Raw genomic sequence first — 20353 nt, 5'->3', positions numbered from 1 at the left:
GCACTGAGAACTATGTCTAGATACTTACAACAGAGCATGACAATGGGAGAAAAATTACATATGCATGTATGTGTAACTGGGTCCCCATGCTGTATAGTGGGGGAAAATAAAAGTGTTGGGGAAATAACAATAAAAAAAAATAAAAAAAGAGAAATACGTAGGTACAACCCACCAAAAAAATAATAAATAAATAAATAAATAAATAAATAAAACAGCAGTGAAAAGTTCACCAGTCTTTCTAGTTAATAGAAACCTTAATTGAGTTGAACATTAGTTGCTTTAACCAATCCAGGATTAAATAACTATGCTGATTCTTTGTCAGATATGCACAAGACCATTAAGCCTGATTTTATTTTTTGAAATTTTTGTTCAAAAACGTAATTGTGTTAAAAATGTACTGACTATGTCCTTAACAAATTAACTTCAACTTGAAAACCATGATCCAAAATGGCAGTTAAAGGTCAATGAATCAAATTTCCAATTATATTTCCTGGGAGCAGATGGGTGCAATAAAACCTAATGATTGAATTTTAAATGCTTTCATGCACCTTTTATCTGTTTCCCAACGTGTTGATTCTATCTTAATGTTCTAACAAGATAATAGGTTTATTACAATTTACCAAAGGAAATAATATCTCCATTTCCCAATTATTTATATCATATTACCTGCAGATATCGAATCAGCGCTCCTTTCCCTCTTCTGCCCCTTGTGCCTTTCCAAGACCCTCCCATACTTTCACCAAACAAAATCCAAACTACAGTATCATTATGTAACAGATGTGTCCTTGGACATTTAATTTCTCTAGTTAAACAATGAATTTTTGAATAAAGCTCAAGTTCACTGAGGCTTAATGGGAAATTCCACATGAAAATAATTTTAATGAACTCTAACTTTAACTAAAAATTTTCTTTGCTAATGTTATGAATGGATTTGGTCTTTTCCTCTGACATGCATAGGCATAAATATATAAAGAAAGTTTATCAAGAGGTAAAAAAAAAATTAAGTATTCTTTTTGGAAAGTGTCAGGTGGAGGATTCTAACTCTTCCATATCTCAATAGAGCACATTCTTGCCTAAAGAACAGAAAGAGGGAATCATGTGGAGAGGTTTATTTTATTGTTTTTATATAAAAAGAAAATCAACACTTCTTAAAATATATACCCAAGTCTAAATTAATGGAAATCCAAGAAGCTTTTCAATTTTAACTAAATAAATATATTTCTAGTCTATTGAATGGATTTGAATAATGCCAAATACAACACTAGCAACCCAATCCATCTGAAATCCAGCCCACCTTGATATAGTGCCATTATGTAAAGTCAACTATATGAATCTCAAGTCCAAGATTATATAGCCGACTCTCCATATTCTCAGGTTCCACATTCCCAGATCCAACCAATCGCAGACAGAAAGTATTTGAGGGAAAAAAATCCCTAAAAATTCCAAAAAGCAAAATATGAATTTGCTGCATGCTGGCAACTATTTACCTAGCATTTACATCACATTTATAGCTACTCACATAGCATTTACATTGCATTTGGTGTTGGAAGTCATCTATAGATGATTTAGAGTGGATGGGAGAATGTGCGTAGGTTATATGCAAATACTATGCCATGTTATATAAGAGACTTGAGCATCTTCAGATTTTGGAATCCACAGGGGTCCTAAAATATATCCTCCACAGATACTGAGGTATAAGTGTACAGTTAAATATTAATCTGGTGATAAATGTTACTATGGTCTTACTAACATATATATCTAAATTTTAAAAACATATATAAGTTTTTTATAGATGTGCAAGGTTCTTGAGGTATCCCTGATATATTTTCTGAATGGATATCACAGAAAAGAGATCAGAGAGCAAGAGTACGAAGAAAAGAATTAGAACAGGCCTGTATAAGACATAAATAATAATTCCTTTCCATTTTCTTTACTCAAATTATGTTTCAAGCGATATTTTTCAAATATTTAAACAACTTTTAGAAATGTTTAAACAAATGATACTTGTGTTTAGATTATGCAGTTTTATGCAAACACTAACTAAACACATGAAAACTAGTATATTTGCAAAGCATTCACATTTGTAACATTATTTGGAAGTCACATTTCTCAGCTGTATTCTTTGTTTTAGGCATGAGAGTTCTCCTTGTGCACAGTGGGTTAAGAACCTGACTGCAGCAGTTCTGGTTGCTGCAGAGGCATGGGTTCCATATCTGGCCCGGCACAGTGCATTAAAGGATCCCATGTTGCTGCAGCTGCAGCTTGGATTCAATCCCCTGGCCTAGGAACTTCCACACTCGTGGCCATTAATTAATTAATTAAAAATCATGTATGACAGTTTAAGAATGAGTACACTCTGAGAAATAAGTAAAGTTCGGACAGATTATGAACATTACAGGTCCAGTTTCTGATCTACTGTGTCTTAGAGACTATCTGCTCCAGAGATATAGGTCTCCTGCAGTGACATGAAACCAAGATCCTGCCTGACTTTCTGTCTGGAGAGAGCAACACTCACTGCTGATGGGCTTTCTTTCCCAAATGCCAAATATTCCAGGCTGAATTTCCAAATGGATCTGAACTATAATGTTTAGATAATGGTGTATATAAATGTCCTCATTGAGAACTTATTTGTAGGCTAATCTTACATAATATTTGGCACTATCAGTTTAATCTTTCTGAAAATCTCTTCTTTATGAACGTTAATTGACAATGAATCCTAAACTTCTTAGATTTATATTTCTATGCTCCTTTTCCATTATTTTTTCCATCATTTTGAATCTCAGCTACTCTAGCAAATAAGAATAATTAACTTTTTAAACATGGTTTGAAAGTTCATTCTACTTGAAGCCTTTATTCTGACAACTCTCCTTATGGTTTGACATTGGTTTTGCAATCAAAATTTACAATTCAGATACATAGTAATTAACATTAATAATACCTTAAAAGTAGTAAAGTATTTCAATTAAGATTTTAATTATTTCATTATTTATTCTTGATTTAATGATTGTGGATTGAACAACTCTGCAACCAGCAGATTTTTATTTTTTTATTGTTATTTCCCCAATATAATTTTTTTCTACTGTACAGCAATTGTGACCCAGTTACATATACATGTATACATTCTTTTTTCTCCCATTATCATGCTCCATCATAAGTGACTAGACATAGTTCTCAGTGCTACACAGCAGGATCTCATTGCTAATCCATTCCAAAAGCAACAGTTTGCATCTATTAACCCCCAGCTCCCAATCCATCCCACTCCCTGCCCCTCTCCCTGCCCCTTGGCAACCACAAGTCTTGTCTCCAAGTCCATGATTTTCTTTTCTGTGGAAAGGTTCATTTGTGGCATATATTAGATTCCAGATATAAGTGATATCATATGGTATTTGTCTTTCTCTTCTGACTTACTTCACTTACTTTTTTTATTATTTATTTATTTATTTGGCTGTGCCTATAGCATGCAGAAGTTCCAGGGCCAGGGATCAAACCTGTACCACAGCAGTGACTTGAACCACAGCAGTGACCCAAGCCATAGCAGTGACAACACCAGATCCTTAAGCCTCTGAGTCACCAGGAAACTCCTGGATGTGTTTTAAATAACAATAATGATATGGGAAAATAGCATTTATATGAAAATATATCTTGTTTCCCCAATATGTGAACTGAAATTTCATATCATCTACACAAGAGAGATTCTGAAACTTTAAGTTTTGTAAGTTGGGTTATTATTAATAAATACGTTTGAAAACTACCCATGGTGATTTTCTTTTCCCATTATCAAATGGCAAATGGCTGGTATCAAGGTGATTAAATCAAAATTATATGCCAACAAATACAAGCAAATGTAATCCTAAAATTACTATTTAAGGTTTATCTATAATTTCATTTCATTAAAAATTCATAGAAAATATGTATTTATATTTTATTGAGTCTCTAAAATACAATTATCTTTAATTTAATTAAAACAAAATGAAACAATAAAGGAAAAATAATCAAAATTTAGAAAAAAGGATCACATTGTTTCTTAATTTTCCAGAGCTGTGTGATTTTTAAAGGCTTAACACATAGACATGATATCTGAATTACACAGTTTCAATATTTTACAAACCATACTAAGTAACAGAGTAAAAGATGAAAGGTATTCCCTTACTGACCCTATTTTCTCTTGATACATATACTGTATATTATATATATAAATATAAATACATCTCTGAATTTTTATATACATGTATATTTCTACATTCTGGAAGGCCTGATGCTCTTAATTAATTATAAACCTTTATTACCCTTTTTTTTTACTTTTTTCCCCCTGAACTGGTAATATCATCAATAGAACTCTATAGAAATTTTCATTGCAATAATTAAAAAGGCAACAACTATAAATAAAAATTATCAAATAAACTACTTTCAAATAAATTATTTACCAACAGATCATTATTTCAGCATATTTCTAGAAATAATACCTTACATTTGAACTTAGTAACTTCTAGATTTGAATCCAAGTTCCAGTTCATATTTGATCAGTGATCATAAGACATTACAAATAATTCATATTTTTAAGTGCCCACTATGTATTAGAAACCTGGCTAGTTTTGCCTTAACTATAACAACAAAGATGTGGTCACTGTCCTCAAACATTTTGCTCTGTGACAAATTAACTTCACCAGTAGTTACAACATTGACCCAGAGATTTAAAACTGTTCCGACTTAATAACATTAATTATTTTGTACGGAGATCAATTAGATCTTTATTAAGAATAGAATTTACATACCACAATGAAAAGAAGGAATAAATGGAAATTTATAGAGTGTTAAACCTCCTGTTAGCCACCCAGCCTCAAAACTGGGCCTTCCACTCTCAAGAATTTTAAAATTCTCATGCATTAAGGATCTTTAATCAAGCATCATATAAAAATATTTCCACTGACTTCTGTTGATTAGATATCATTTTATAATTCAAAAGACAACACTTTCCCTTTTTACCTGCTTTCCCAACCATGCCAAGTGGTCCTACTACCATTTACCACAAACTTTAACCAGGCAACAGAGGAGTGCAATGGAAAATATTATCTACTCCTTTGCTGAGATGTTATATGTCAACTTTTCACCTAACGCAAAATTTAATGGCTGACTGGTGGATCTTCATTTCTAGGGATTTCCTATGGAAACACTGACATAACCTTTAACCAGAGCAAACAGAGAAACTCTAATAAGCAGACAACACCAAACCTAAAAATGCATGAGGAACAGAAAGATCCTGGTAGGAATTAATCTGCCATTTTCACACATCTGCCCAAGGGAAGTATTGTAATTGCAAAAATTTACTCTAAGACTGCTGAGACTCGTGGTAATTATGTTTCTTTTTTTTAATAGAAATAGCCACAGGTGGTAACAAATTGGTTTTTGAGATGGGGAACTGGGCATGCATTCTAACCCAAACTACTATGTAATTGTCTTGGTTGTGCAAAAAAAAAAAAAAAAAAAAAAAAAAAAAATGTAGAAAACATTGCTCAAAATCAGGACGAGGGGAAGGTTGCCTTAAATGTATTCCCTGTCATTTAGTTTCTCCCAATTTTAGCCACAGTGCTTCATTTGGTATTGGCATGTCTGCACTCAGAGCCACAAAGCAGAATAGGCTTTTGTCAATAACCCTTATCTTGCCTGTGCGTATGATTTCTTTAGTAGGATAGTTTTCTTATTTCCTGCCTTATTATCATCTAGGAATAAATAGTAGCTTTCCTAGAAGGTCAGGATCTGGAAATTTAGCTAATAATTACTATCCGTGCATCTACCAAACATTACAAGTGTAATGTAAGGTTATGAACTACTTTTTTCAAACTATGTGTTCTATTAAAATATTTCCTATGGTTCATATAATCTCTGCTACCAATAATTCCGTCTTACCCTACACTTAGGTTCATGCATGAGCACTGACATATTTCATTGTTCTTAAAATTACAAATGCATCCCATGCTTTCCATGCTAAGTAAGAGTCATCTGTATCATCTCCAAACCTTTCTCAGTAATCAGAAACTTTCCGATTTAATCTATAAGGATTGAAATAAGAGGTTAAATGTTGGCATAAACAAAAAGAAAAACAATTCTTTAATGTTACACAAAGTCCTGCAAAGCTAAAATAATCACAGAAAGAATGCAACCGAATGTCTTGACTTGAAACTATGTGAAGGCAAGTTTGTATGTAATCTTTAATTCTACCTTAATGGGAATGCTAATAATGATGATTGATTTCTCTTTCATTTTGCATGACTTGTAACTCCTCTTATTCACATTCTTAATGCAATTAGTTGATTTGGGATAAACTATATTAAAACAGATGTAAAATTGCCAAAGCCAAATAGAATTTTGTGCCTTAAGAAGACACCATAACAGAAGTCACCAATATTTAGAAGATCTGCTGGCTTCTTGATGACAGAACTATGGAAATCAAAGCAAATCACGTTTCAAGCTGCTCAGAAAGTTTTGATGACTAATATTTATATAAAGATGTATCACTAAGGAATTATCAAGTTTGAACTTAGAAAATGTCCTATTTTGAAGTTAAGTTCTATTTTTCCAAATACTAAATAACTTTTTTTCTTAGATTGCCAAGATTTTAAACATACTTTTTCTCAAGCATTTTTGTTTCTTACTGTTACCTCATCTATTGAAATGGATACCTCAATAAAATTGCACTTTGCCACTTTACACTGTGGCTAGATAATCTCCTTCATAATAACTGTAGATCAATTGCTTTTATAAATATGAGCTCTGCATATGCAATTTCTCTGGTGTAGTGGAAGAATAGCAAAAATCTTTCAAATTCAGTCCTAAAATAATCTCATTATATTCTGGTAAACTACGCTGTGGGTAAAACAAAATGAAGAGTTTGTAACAAGGGATTTTGTATTGGGGTCTGTAAAGAGAAAAGGAATAATGTGTCATAAGGGTTAAAAACTAGTTTTAGGTTTCAAAACTGATACAGGTGTTTGTACTACAAATACGTAAAAATTTAAGAATTTTTCCAAGACATCAATAATCTAAAATTGGATTACAAAAGTAAAAATGAATTTATGACCCTATGACCATTTCTGCCTACAATAAAATGCCTGTTGCAATTCTGCTTTGTAAAAGAAATCTATCAAAATTTAGGATTTATATGTATATTTCAATTTGAGTTTACTGATTGGAGGATATGAAAATTCTAGGCATAAGTATAACCCAATTATTGCTAAACAATGCTTATTAAGGATTCAGATAGAAATACTATAAAGAAGTATACCAACTGTGACTTATGCTTAAATTACATTTTTAAATTACCACCAAAAAAGAGCAGAAGAAATATACCTAAGGCACCATAGTTGTTGGAAAGAAATTAAAGTCACATTGCAAGTTAAATCTGTTATTTTAAAATATATATGCCATTAAAATAGCAATCGAAACTTTGAGAATATAAAGTCATTATCTACGTAATTTACAAGCATGCATCCATTGGTTCTTAAAAAGAGTACATATCTACAAGACAATAATGAATATATAGCTTTGGAAACTTGAAATAGAGCTTTAACGCTTATTCTTTCATATTCCACAAAGGCTGCTCTGCGCTGATAAAGGAAGTAAACAAGAAATTGTCCTTTAATGTGTCCCACTAATTAAAAATCAATCAAAAACACTACAAGTCAAAAAAATAATATTGTTTAGACAGGGTGTATTCCACCAAGCAGAAACTTACAAGATTTTATTCATCTTCAAGTTGCCCATTTTTCATTTAACATAAATACAGCTCATGCTCATTTCATCAAATAGAAACATAAAGAAAAATAGCTCAGATCTTTAAATATTTCAAAATGACTGAAATAAAATGCATTTCTAATACTATTAAATTATTTCAATATATTCCATTCCGCTAATCAGACCAAAGTCTATTTATGCAGATTAGTAACATCTAAAGTTACATTTATCCAACCTGTATTTATCCTTTGATCACAAAGCTTGTTAACTTAAATGGTCTTTTATTGTTATGATTTGTTTTCCCATAATTATGCTGTTTAACTGCCTTATTTTTTGAATAAATATATGCAAACGTGCCAATCATATTTAGCACAGTGAGGCTAGATGCTCAATGAACTGTAAGAGTCATTTCACTACAATAAAACAAACTCCCCAGACTAGATCCAGGGCAGAGCCTACAAATACCAGTTATGAGAATGTCACTAGGACCAGAACAGACAAATAGAATTGTGTCACTTGTGTATCAATAGATTCTCTCAAACACTGCCTGAAACCAATTTTACAGTCTATCCCTGGAAGAACATGGTACACGCAAGTGAAAAATGCCACCCCCGCTGCCACAATTTTGCATCTGTATCATATCTCTCTCTCTCTCTCTTTTTTTTTTTTTTTTTTTTGCTTTACCTTAAAAATATTAAATTTATACTTCTACAGTAGCAAGGAAGTAAGAGCAAGGTTCTGCTTAGTCACAGCAGGGGATGTTGATGTCATTAAGAACTACTTTATTATAGATAATTTATTTCAGGAGAGCAAAGGATAGCAATGCATCACTGTCAAAGCTAGTGGTGAAAGCTATGACTAACTGTAAAATACTGTGCGCCATTGAAGGGAATTCTTGTCAATGTCTCCTTTCCTAGAATAGGTTGACAATAGATCAGTGTAGTTCTGATGAAGATTTAAAAGTATTTTGGAGGTAGGTGGCAAAAGTCACACCATCTTCAAACTGCTAGGCAAAACGACTTTATGCCATTTTTTTAAACAAATACACAGTCACTGGTTGAAGGAATTTAATACAAAAAAAAAAAAGAAAAAAGAAAACCTTTCCCTAATGGCTTTACTAAAATACGGCTTTAAGATAATGCCCTGTGGGATTTATTAAACAGAAGCATCACTGAGGGGAATACATTCTGGAGTAATAACTAATATCATAATTAGCAGGTAAGAATGTAAGAATGCACCCACTATTGAGTAAGAATGTACCCACTATTGAGTGTATTGCCAGAATGAGCAGAGGGGAGCTAAGTTTCACTTCTTAACTGTCATGAGCCCAGATCTAGTGGCTTCATCTTCCTCCTGTTATTTCATCATCAAGCTATCAGCACATACTCTCATAGTGCCTCCAGCCATCCCGCCATCCTCCCCAAAGAACCAGAAGCTTGGATGAGATTTTGTTTTCCTCTTAATCTACGTAAAACTCCAGCCTACTGCCCATTGAAAGCCAGTTGTTCCTGAACTGCTTTCCAATAGCTGGCTCTGCTTTAAGGAACTTCAAAATGCTTGAAACTTTAAAAGAGTGAGATGATCAAGTTTTAACATATTTTCAAAGAAAAATAAAGGTTTGAGCTCATCCTTAAAAAGAGAACTACCTTTGAACTAAAAAAAGTATAAAAATGGGCTAATGTTTGTGCTTGAGTATTTACATATATTACACTGAAAATATAAAGACATGTATACATGTATACATATACTCTAATTTTGCCAGGAAATATTATTGCTCGCATTTTCATAAATATGGGCAGAGCCAATCTTTACTGCAATAAATCTTTAAAAAAAATATAAAATATTTTCTTAATGCACATATTTTACTTTTATAGATATATTGCTACTGTATTATATTACTTAAGCAGCTCTAACAGTGAAAAATGTGAAATCTGACAATGGTAGTGAAACATGGTAAAGTATTAATATTACATTTTAAAACAGTACTAAATATCTGGAGGTTTTTAGGGCTTTTTCTTTTTAAATATGTATATTTCTTCATCCTTTAATGGAGATGATATTGGGTAATATTTACTTATTTTAACTTTATATATAAATGTGTATCTATGCACCAAAAAAAATGAATAATATGTATTATAACATCAGTTTATAGGGAAAAGTTCCTAGAAAATATGTTTGTTTTTATCTTTATTTGGTGTGTGTAGTTTGATCAGAGTAGTCACAGGCAAAATATAACATTTTAGAACATGCAAATTTTTTTTGCTTGACTAATAAATGTGTTCAATTAGTTAAGATAAGAATTCTAAGGCATACTTCTATGATCCAGTATTTTTCCTGATCACACTCAGCCTTAAATAACATGGAGATGCCAATAATAATATTTCAAAAATCCTCCATGCAGATTTATATATGGTAATACTTATTGAAATTATAAAATTAACTCATATAACTCCAGTAAATTATAAAACTCACTCAAATAATTTAAGTGTAATTAAAAATTATCTTACTCCTACATTTTTAAAAGACTGATAATTACCAGTTCAGTGTAAGGATGATAAAGTATTACCTAGCTAATGCTTTGGAAATGTTATTGAAAATTAAAAACTAACGGAGAAAGATGCTACTACCTTATAAGTAAATATTAAAAAATGTGATTCTTGGAGTTTTTGTTCTATAATAAAAAAGTTATATTTTCTGCGTTTTCATTTATTATAGAATAGGGAAATGCACATAGAAATTAGGCTAGAGCTGAGATTTTCACAGGTGCACAAAACTAAAAATAAAAATAACAGTATATTTAGAAAGATGATAATGATTTGGATTTTTCTTCTCCTAAGAAATTCAAAACACCTTAATCATTGACTTTCTTTTTAGTTAAGTTTATCCCTACTTTATTTGTACTACTTTTAATATATGAAAAAACAGAAAATGTTTTATGATGATGTACTCTTCTTAATTTGAAGTACGAATTAATTCTATCTTTAAAAAAAAAACTTAAAAAACAAAGACTAGTTGGACAGATTGTCCTAGGGGCAGGCAGTAAGAAAAGGATATCCTTTCCAACTCAGCCTATCATAACCCCTAGAAAGAGGACTTATATCAAATTTATGGAAAGTCAAACTGAACAATCATAGACTAATACTGCAAAAAATTCTTCACAATCATAAATGACAAAAAATTGTTCACACCCTTTGTGTTTGTTACTGAATCTGCTAACATACTCGAGTACGAGGTTTGAAGGTCATGGTTCATCTGAGTCCCACATCAAGAATCCCCTCATTTTAGAGAAGTAGGAATACAGGCAGACAACAGATAAGGTTTCTAGGAAAGATATGTTTTTCTTTCATCTTTTCGTTCTAAGACACTGAGTTTATTGTCTACACTACAGTGCTTTAGTCTTCTATGCCTCAATCTCATTTTTATATATTTGGATTGGCTGTAAGTATTTATCATGTGTTTAATTTGCTTTTACTGAAAAGGCCATCCAGGGATATCAAAAGGATTCTCTCTTCCAGATTAAAGAACCTAATGTCAACCAAAATGTGAATATTTTAAAATTCAACAGTAAAACACTGTGTAAGGACGTATTCTTTTAAAATTTTATTTTGGTAGATGTTATTCTGCTGGCTCAATATATTCTCCTATGACAGCATATTAAGATGACTACATTTTACATGTTAAAAAAAATTTTGAAAACACAGATGTTTAAACAAAATCGGAAATTCTCCCACCAGTGAGAAGTCCCCAGCCTCCTCCCTCTTCTTAGCCAGACCTTCATAGAAAAAAACCTGTTGAAAAGTTACCCTTAGACTTAAATATTTCTTGATAAGCCACAATTAGCAGTTACTTATGACAATTAGTAATGATCGCTGCTTGATTTTAGATTCTCATAATTAACCTATGAAATAGCCCACATGAAAATTGTTCTTATTGAAGTGTGCTTTTATAAATTTGTGCAATAATATATTTGCTTTTCCTAGCACAAAATGTGTTCTTATTTTTCAAAATCACTTTTATAGCTTTCAAATAAATAAAATATTTCATTATAACAATGTTGTGTTATGATTCCACTAATCATAATTTAAAGGCTATTTTAATCATTAGTCAATTTTTAAACACTTCATAGACTGACTTGACTTGGGCTGAGAAACTTGAAGAAAACCCACAATAAAATCCTTTCTCACAAATCACTGTTTCTACACCAGCTCACATGGTTGTTCTGCATCCAATTTCAATAAAAATACTCTTATGACCAAGAACCTATAACTATGAACCTTAAAATTTTATATCCTGTCACTCACACAAAATCATTTGAGAAATAGTTAGCTCCAATCGTGAGTCTTATAAATGCTAAAGTTCCTCAATTTCATATCACCATTCCTTACTAGTGTATCTCAAAACAATGATGGTATTATTTTCATTTTGGCAATGGAAATACACTGGCCACATTCTAAACAGCACACAAGATACTGGAAAATAAAGATAAACCAGAGCTAGCAGCTACTAGTCCAATCGTACTTTGTGGATTAAAATTCTTCCTCCAGAAATAGGCCTGACATTAGTAGTGTGTGTCCTCAGCAGGCTGTGTTCAATAAACACACACTAATAAATGCACTTGAAACAAGAGCATAGGATACCTGAACACCTTAATTTGAACATGTTGCCTCAGCGCAAAGTGTTTGCAGCACACTAGTTTTAAAAAGAAGGAAAAAGCAGCAAGATCACTGTAGTCAATTTACTCTGTTCTCCATAATAGGTACTGAGGAAAACCTGACACGTTCAAAATGAAATTAACATATTATGAACTTAAAAACCATTCCTTATAGGACAGCAGAAACTTAACAGAAAAAAGAAAAAAGTGCCTGTTTTAACATTTTATTTTGAGAATATTTCCAGGGCAGGAGAAATATGGGAAACTGAGCCCCTTTGGAAAAAATTTTCAGGAACTTAAACTTTTTCTGGGTGTTTATGGCATGAATTAAGATTCCAGAAGAAAAGGGATAGCAAGGAAATTTGTCTTTTTGGTTTTCTGCTTAATATCTCTTTCCGTGTGTGTGTGTGTGTGTGTGTGAAATTTGCTTTGGTTCAGGTTTTAGTGCTAATGAGAGGAATCACCATTATCATCATCATCACCCTTCCCTTGGGTAATGACCAGCTTCAAGAACAGTTGTGGGGACCCCTATCTCCCAAAACCTCCTGGATCCTTCGCAGCCAAGATTGTTCCTCACTTATCTTATCAGGAATCAGGCTTGCTGAGAATTCTACTGCACAAACTTCATTTTGATTGGACCCTAAGGAAGAATTCAATTCATAGCACTTGAAGTGAAAGATGAAGCATTAACCTTCTGTGATATCTTTTTAGCTGTCAATGGGAAAAATATGAAAAGACATACAACATGTACACTTAAAAATGATCGCAAATGATTTGTGTGTGTGTGTGTGTATTTTACTGTATCTACTTCTAAAGAAATTTTACTGTATCTCCCTCTAAAGAAAACATAAATGCCAGTTTTACATAGTCACAGACTTTCATAGAAACTAAAATTTTTCATGGGAGGAATTTCTTGTTCAATTTCGTGTAGCACTCCAAGAAAATCATGACTACTGGTATATAGAAAACACTGTAAAAAGTGGGATTTAATACTACGATTGATACTTAAGTATTCAGGAGCATAAAGTATGAGTCAGTTTTACAAGGGACTTTATACTATTATCAGAAAATGTTTTACTGAGTTTTGATATTTGTTATACTTATGTTAGAAAGAATAATATTATGAAATTTCACTACTTTAACTATAAAATCATTACTGAGTCAAGTGTCACTAAAACATATTTGCTTTTGCAAAGCACAAAACTCTGAATTATTCTCATTTGTTCCAAACTAATCTTCCTCCCAAAATGTCACTTTTAGTTAATCTCAATATTGAATTTCAAGTATTGCTCATCCAGAGTAATTTGTAGTAACACACATTCATAATAAGCAAAAATTAAGTTTTTCTGTGACACAACTCAATAGTGGATAAAAAGAAACTAGGCAGTAAGTAGACACAGTACAGTCACCTGCTATTAGAGTCTATGGTCCATGCTGGATCAGCTAGTTTTTTTCATATATCGGTAACTTTAAATTATACTATCTAGTATATATTAAATATCACTTAAATATACTGAAATTACACAGTATGCAAACTAAATGTATCCTGGAATTCTTTTTGGCACAACTACCTTTAGTGCAACTTTGCCTCCTGTTTTCAAAAGCCCAGAATAAGTCCCCTCTCCACTGTACTCCGTTCACCCCTAAATGACTACGTGAAACAAATTAGGAGAATCACAGGACGAAGTAAATAAAAACTTCATAGTTATTTGTCATTTTCCAAAGCCAATATTTTTGTCAAACTGTTGAAAGATCTTTACAGCATAATTTACACTTCGAAAATTTAATCTACACTAACGCATTATGCTGCAATTTCAACCGAAGAATAAACAAGCATATTGTCATTTAAAACACTTTTTAAATATAAAACTGATTTGGGGGGGTATATGTGGAAAGGTAGCTCAAACTGACTCAGGCTCTGGGATTCTGACCGGTTGCTCTACTGTACTTCAAGCAGTTAACTTAATATCTGCATATACATTTCTTTCTTTTGGCATCAGACTTTTATGGAATCAAAAAAATTAAAGTGAATTAAATAAAACCATTTTTTTTCCTACTCTAGTAATCCTCTGTTGTGGAAAGAAATTCAGACCAACAAATAAAGTAAAATAAACTATGAATACTGAACCCTGGAAACATTTTAAAACCTATAAAAATAAACTTTAAAAATGCAACAAAAGACATTTACATCTTGTAGATTTTAGACAATTTACATGGGAGGAGCTTTGTATTGAATTTGTCGTACAGGCAGTGGCAAAAGTGTAAATTCTTTTCATTTAAAAATTTTCCCCTCTCCCTGCTGCTGGCACTGTGGCTTGTCCTGTTCCAAAGATTTCAGGACAACTCCCAAACCAGCAAAACAGTGAAGCCCCAGTTATGCTAAAAGTCTCCTACCTGAATTATGGACATCCGAGTGGCTGGGGTCTCGCTCGCATTAGTCCCTTGTCCGGTGAAGCTGGTGTGGCAGCCAGCATGACCCTGAGGGACAGTCAGGTTGTTGGAGGCCGGTTTGAGATACATCACCTCCGACCGAGGTGAGCTCAGGGGCAGGCGGGTCTGGTAGTCGAAGTACATGGGGGAGGTAGCCAGGGAGGGGCTGCTCACCACGTTCATGACGTTCATGGCGTTCCTCTCCTCCACCTCGCTCTGCACCAGCATGATATCATTTTTGTTGATCTTCTTCTTCTTGCCCTTTCCCCCGCCCAGCTGCGGGTGGCTGTACTCGGCGATGCGGCAGTTGTAAGTGCGGATCTCCTTGTTCTCGCGCTTGCACTTGACGGCGATGGTGATCATGGCCGCTAGGAGGATGATGGAGATAGTGCTCAGAGTCACGATAAGCGGCAGAGACATGTCCCAGTGGTGCTGTTCGCCATTCACCCGGGGGACCCCCTCGGGCAAGGAGCCGCTCACCGAGCGGATGATGAGCTTGGCCACCGCAGACAGGGTGGGCTTGCCGTGGTCCGTCACCTTCACTACCAGCTCTACCACCGGTGTCACGTCCTCCCAGAAAGGGTGCAGCGTGCGAATCTCGCCGCTGGATGGATCGATTTCAAACAGGTGGTCGTCATTACCGTCTACGATCTCATATGTGAGGCGCCCGCTCTCGCCAAAGTCGCTGTCAAGTGCGCGTACAGTGCTTACCAGGTAGCCCAGCCCTGCGTTGCGTGGCACCTGCAGCTCAGCGGTGTCGTTCTGCAGCGTAGGCAGCACGATCACCGGAGCGTTGTCATTCACGTCCAGTACTGTCACCCTCACAGTGGCGTTGCTCTCCAAGTGTGCGGGCGCCCCAGAGTCCTTAGCAAGCACCTTGAACTCGAAAGCCTTGGTCTGTTCGTAGTTAAAGGAGCGCAGGGCGTAGATGGCCCCGTTTGTGGGGTTCACAGACACATACGTGTAGATGGACACGTCGCCGATGTGTGAGGGCAAGATTGAATAGGACACCGTGCCATTTTGGCCCAGGTCGGGGTCCTGGGCGAGCACAGAGCCCAAGTACTCTCCAGGGATGTTGTTCTCATGAACCTGCAGCACATAGAGTCCCTTGGTGAAACGAGGCGGGTTGTCATTCTCGTCCAGAATCTTGACGGCAAAGGACTTGGTGGAGTTGAGTGGAGGCGATCCCCCGTCCCGCGCCACGATTGTCACGTTGTACTCGTCCTGTGTCTCGCGGTCCAGCGGGCGGTCCGTCACCACCGTGTAGAAGTTGTCGTAGTTCTCCTCAAGCTTGAAGGGCACGGACCCTCCCGGTCCTCCCAGGCCGCCGCCGCCGCCCGCCCCACCTCCGCCCAGGACCCTGCACTGCAGCTGCCCGTTCTTGCCCGAGTCTCGGTCGGTGACCCTCACTAGGGCGATGACGGTACCGGGCGGGGCGGCCTCGCTCAGCGCCCCCTGGCGCACGGAGACGAAACCAATGGACGGCGCGTTGTCGTTGCGGTCGATGAGCTTGACAGTAACCTTGCAGTGGGCCGGGATGGGGTTGGGACCTAGGTCTCGGGCCTGCACGTCGATCTCCAGCATTCCATTCTCCTCATAGTCCAGGTTTCCCTTGACACGTATCAGGCCAGTCTTGGGGTCGATGGAGAAGAGCTCCCGCACGCGGTCGGGCACATAGCTGCTGAAGGAGTAGAGCACTTCGCCATTGGGACCTTCGTCGGCGTCGGTGGCATTCAGATCAATGACCACGGTGCCCAGCGGGGCGTTCTCGGGCAGTTCAACCAGGTAGGAGGGTGCCTCGAAGACCGGGCTGTTGTCGTTAGAGTCTATCACCTTCACGTTGATTTGCACGGTGGCTGAGCGCGGCGGTTCGCCGCCATCCAGGGCAGTCAGCACGAGCGTGTGGTGGTTCTGCTGCTCGCGGTCCAATGCTTTCTGGATAACCAGCTCTGGGAACTTGGTGCCGTCGCCGCGGGACTTGACGTCCAGCGCGAAGAGGCCGTGGTCGTCTCGCGTAAGCAGATAGGTACGGAGCCCGTTCTCGCCAGCGTCGGGGTCATGTGCACTGGTGAGGGGGAAGCGGGTGCCGGGGGCCGCGTTCTCTGAAATGTCCATCTCAATCTGGTCTGAGGGGAAGGAGGGAGCATTGTCGTTGATGTCCTGGATCTCTACCTTGATCATGCAGATCTCTTTGTCGTTGGCAAACACCTCGAGGGATAGCTGGCACTTGGCGTTGTGGCGGCAGAGAGACTCGCGGTCGATGCGTTGCTTGGTGTAGAGAAGCCCGCTGTCGGCGTCCACGTCCAGCAGGTGCGGCGCCGAGTTCTCTAGCACCCGGTAGCTACCGGACTTGCTTCGCCCACCTGCACCGCCGCCGCGCTCTGCGGGAGGAAGCCCCGGCTGCAGTCGAGCATCCTTGCCGATGTTGCCGATCACCGTGCCGGCCCCTTGCTCCTCCGGCACCGAATAGTTCAGGTTTTTGAGCGTCAGGGCGGGGGCCCATAGGAGGAAACAGCAACAGATGGAAAGGTACATCCCAGACCGGTGGGGTGTTGGCAGGAGCAGCCGGACTGGAGGGGCAAATGGATGGGTGCGCGCCAGCTTGTGGCCCGGGCGCAGCGTGCGCGCGCGAAGCGAGCTACAAGTCTGTGGGTCCTTCTTTCCTTTCGCTCCCGGGCTGCGGCACCCCGCAGTCTCTCCTTATTCGGTTCAAGTTCCCTGAACCTGTTGATCTACAGCATCCGCACTGGGCGAGAAGCAGCGGCGCAGCGGAGCTGCAGGGGCACAGAGCAAGGCGGCGGCTCCCTGCGGCTGGGGACAAGCCCGGGGCTTTGTCTCTCCCGCCTGGACTTCGGGCGACTCAAACTTGAGCGATGAGACCAGCGATAAGAAGGAAATCGCGTCTGGGAAGGATGATAATGAGCTAAAGAATCCGTAGGTTTTCCTCGCTCCCGCTAGGGCGCTGCAAATCCACTCCTGCCTTTTGCCTCCGGAATACTCTTCACATCGGGTGGGGGAGGGAGCGGGGAGGTGTGTCTCCAGGCAGATCGGAAAGTGAAATCCTTACTTGTTTCTCGTCTCCTGTGATGAAATTGATGGGGATGAGGAACAACGAAGAGAGAGTCAGATATATTTTGAAGCTTCCCCGGAGCCCGGTGAAATGTCTGCTTGCCTCGCGGGTTGGTCTGTTTTCAGGCAGTGTTTTGCTGCATTTAGAGATCTAATCTTGCTTTGCGGGCTGAGGCAGCGGTGGCGGCGGACTGCATCTCCCAGCCAAGGGTTTTATTTTTCTTTTCTTTTTTCTTTTTCTTTTTTTCCCCCTCTCTCTCTCCTTTCCGAGCAGCCAAAGGGAGGGGAGGAAATGCAGCGCAAAAAACTAGTGTCCCGATTTGTAGTTTCCTCCCTCCGCCAGGCTCCTCCCTCTCTTCCTCGGAAAAGGCTCTCCCCCAAGTCAGGAAAGCCACCGCCTGATCAGCTTTTGCGGTGTGAGTCTATTGGGAGAGGGGAAAATATATAGATATATCTCCTCCTCTGAGAGTAGAACACACTCTCTTGAGATTTCTCTACGCCAAACCAGTAGCCGCTGCTACCATCCCATTCTCTCCCCACGAGCAAGGACTTCTCTCGATGCAGTTTAATTCCAGTTTGCTTTTCTTCCCAGGCGAAAGGAAATCAACAGGCAACTCATGGTTGGATGTGCAGATTTGAAGGGGGAGGGGGAGGAGGAATAAAAAGGAAGGGGGAGCCACCCTCCCAGTCCTCGCACACACACTCTCCCTGTCTCTCACTAGAAGGGAAACAGTCTCTGCATTCACAGGGCTGGGCTGTCAAGTGCCTCTCTTTTCTTTCTATTCAGCATCTCCTTCCAGTGGCCCTGCCTCCCAGTCCTCTTCATCTAGAAAGGAAAACCTTGGCGAGGAATAAAAGTGGTGAATATTTGAAACGAATAAAGTGCGGGCTTTTTTTTTTTTTTTTTTTTTTTTTTGCTTCAATTTTTTCTATAGTAGGAGGAGTGGGCTGGATGAAAGGAACACATCAAGGTTTGGCGTGATACATTCTGCAGTCTCGCTCTCGCAGTCTCTCCGGGCTACTCGAGAGGGCAGCGGGAAAGGAGCTGCGGCCGCGGCGGTCCAGCCCAGGGCGCCCACCCCGGGGAGCTACCACCCAGAGGCTGCTAGGCACGGGTCTGTCTACACATTATTTCGGGTTCTCGCGGCGCCTCGACAAACGGGAATGACACATCCAGAAATGCAAGTGTTCCGATCTGCCGGATGAGTCAGAAGCAGCGGAACGAATCGTATTCACTCTCGCCTCATGGTCCTCCCTTCACAGACATTAGTTGTTGCTTCTTCCTAACGCTTTCTCTGACTCACTCTACGGAAAGAAAAGCCAGATTCATGTTTTGGAGCAAAAGAAAAAGCGAGAGAAAGGGAGGGAGGGAAGGAGGAAGGTGAAGCTGAATCCAGCAGCACTTTTTACTCTACCTCTTTCTGCCGGAGTCCGAGGCTCTGGAAAGCAAGGCGTCTGTTTTGCTAGATGTATTTATTTATTTAAAAAAAAAAAAAAAAAAAGCAAAACCTTCCCTTTTGGTTAGGCGTGAGGAACCCCCAAATTTTTCAGTCTTGGGGGGGGAAAAATTAGGATTACAGTGACTGTTCAGAGCTTAGCCCCGCATCATAGTTCACGATTTTCCTCTCAATGTTCTCTATTCACAAAGTCCAGCACCGGTGTGCGTAGTTAATTGTGCAGTCCGATGTGGAGGGCTTTTTTGTTTTTTGTTTTTTGTTTTCCCCCTTTCCTTCTTTTCTGTCACGGGTGGTCTCTTTCAGTCTGGTGCCTGTCAGGATCAGCTCACAACCTGCGAAAGACATGCGGATTTCAAAGCAAATAAATCCATCTCCGCAAGCAAAGCATCGGTGGAAATGAAAGGTGAAAATTCAACAGTTGGAGTAGCGTCTCCCCAGCCGCCCTCCGCGCTGCCGCATCCGAGGGGCTCGCAGTCCCTGCTCTCTCCCCAGCGCCTCTTGCTGACTGACTCTATTCACCTCACGCCGCCGCTTAAACATTGATACTGATTCCCTGCCAGCCAATCCGCGTGAGGAGCAAGGCCCTGCCTCCTCGGCCCGCGCCCAATGGAAGGCAGAGGAGAGACTGGTGGGGGCGGAGCCTGGAGCCCGGAGCTTCAGGGCCATTGATTAGATCAGTTAGATGGGAGACCGGCCGGGCTGGCGGAGCCCAGCGCTAGCTTTGGCCGCGGAGCCTAGGGCCTCGCCGCAGGGTCTCCTGAGTTTTTAACCACCGGAAGAAGCGCCTCCACCGTCTTCTTCTGGAAAAGAGAAAATTAAAAAAAAAAGTTTGACAGCGATCTGTTTATTGCTTTATCCAATGTACACGGAACCGGAATCGCAGCATGCTTGCAGAATAAGGTAGCTGCGGTCTTCCTGATGGATTTCAGTACACACACACAAGCACCACACACTCAACCATACCAAGGGAGGCGCACATCTTCTGGTTGCGCATGGACTCATCTAAATGAGGTGCAGA

General features: G+C 38.7%; 1 protein-coding gene across 4 annotated transcripts in view; it reads right to left on the bottom strand.

Annotated features, from left to right (window-relative positions):
* PCDH17 (protocadherin 17) overlaps window positions 1-19876 on the bottom strand; it is a 100954-nt gene extending 81078 nt beyond the window's left edge. For 2 of the 4 annotated variants that reach the window (XM_013980574.2, XM_005668457.3), the window contains exon 1: window positions 14774-17683. In XM_013980574.2, the coding sequence (XP_013836028.2) occupies window positions 14774-17344 (2571 nt within the window). In that variant the 5' untranslated portion in view covers window positions 17345-17683. Of the gene's footprint in view, window positions 1-14773 lie in introns of all 4 variants that reach the window. The other 2 variants (XM_001927267.7, XM_021065647.1) reach the window with 2 other exon arrangements.

The sequence above is a fragment of the Sus scrofa genome, chromosome 11 (genome assembly GCF_000003025.6).
Source record: "Sus scrofa isolate TJ Tabasco breed Duroc chromosome 11, Sscrofa11.1, whole genome shotgun sequence".
NCBI classification, from domain to species: Eukaryota; Metazoa; Chordata; class Mammalia; order Artiodactyla; family Suidae; genus Sus; species Sus scrofa.
The sequence above is the reverse complement of the archived record's forward strand: the minus strand, read 5'-3'. Positions and strand labels throughout refer to the sequence as shown.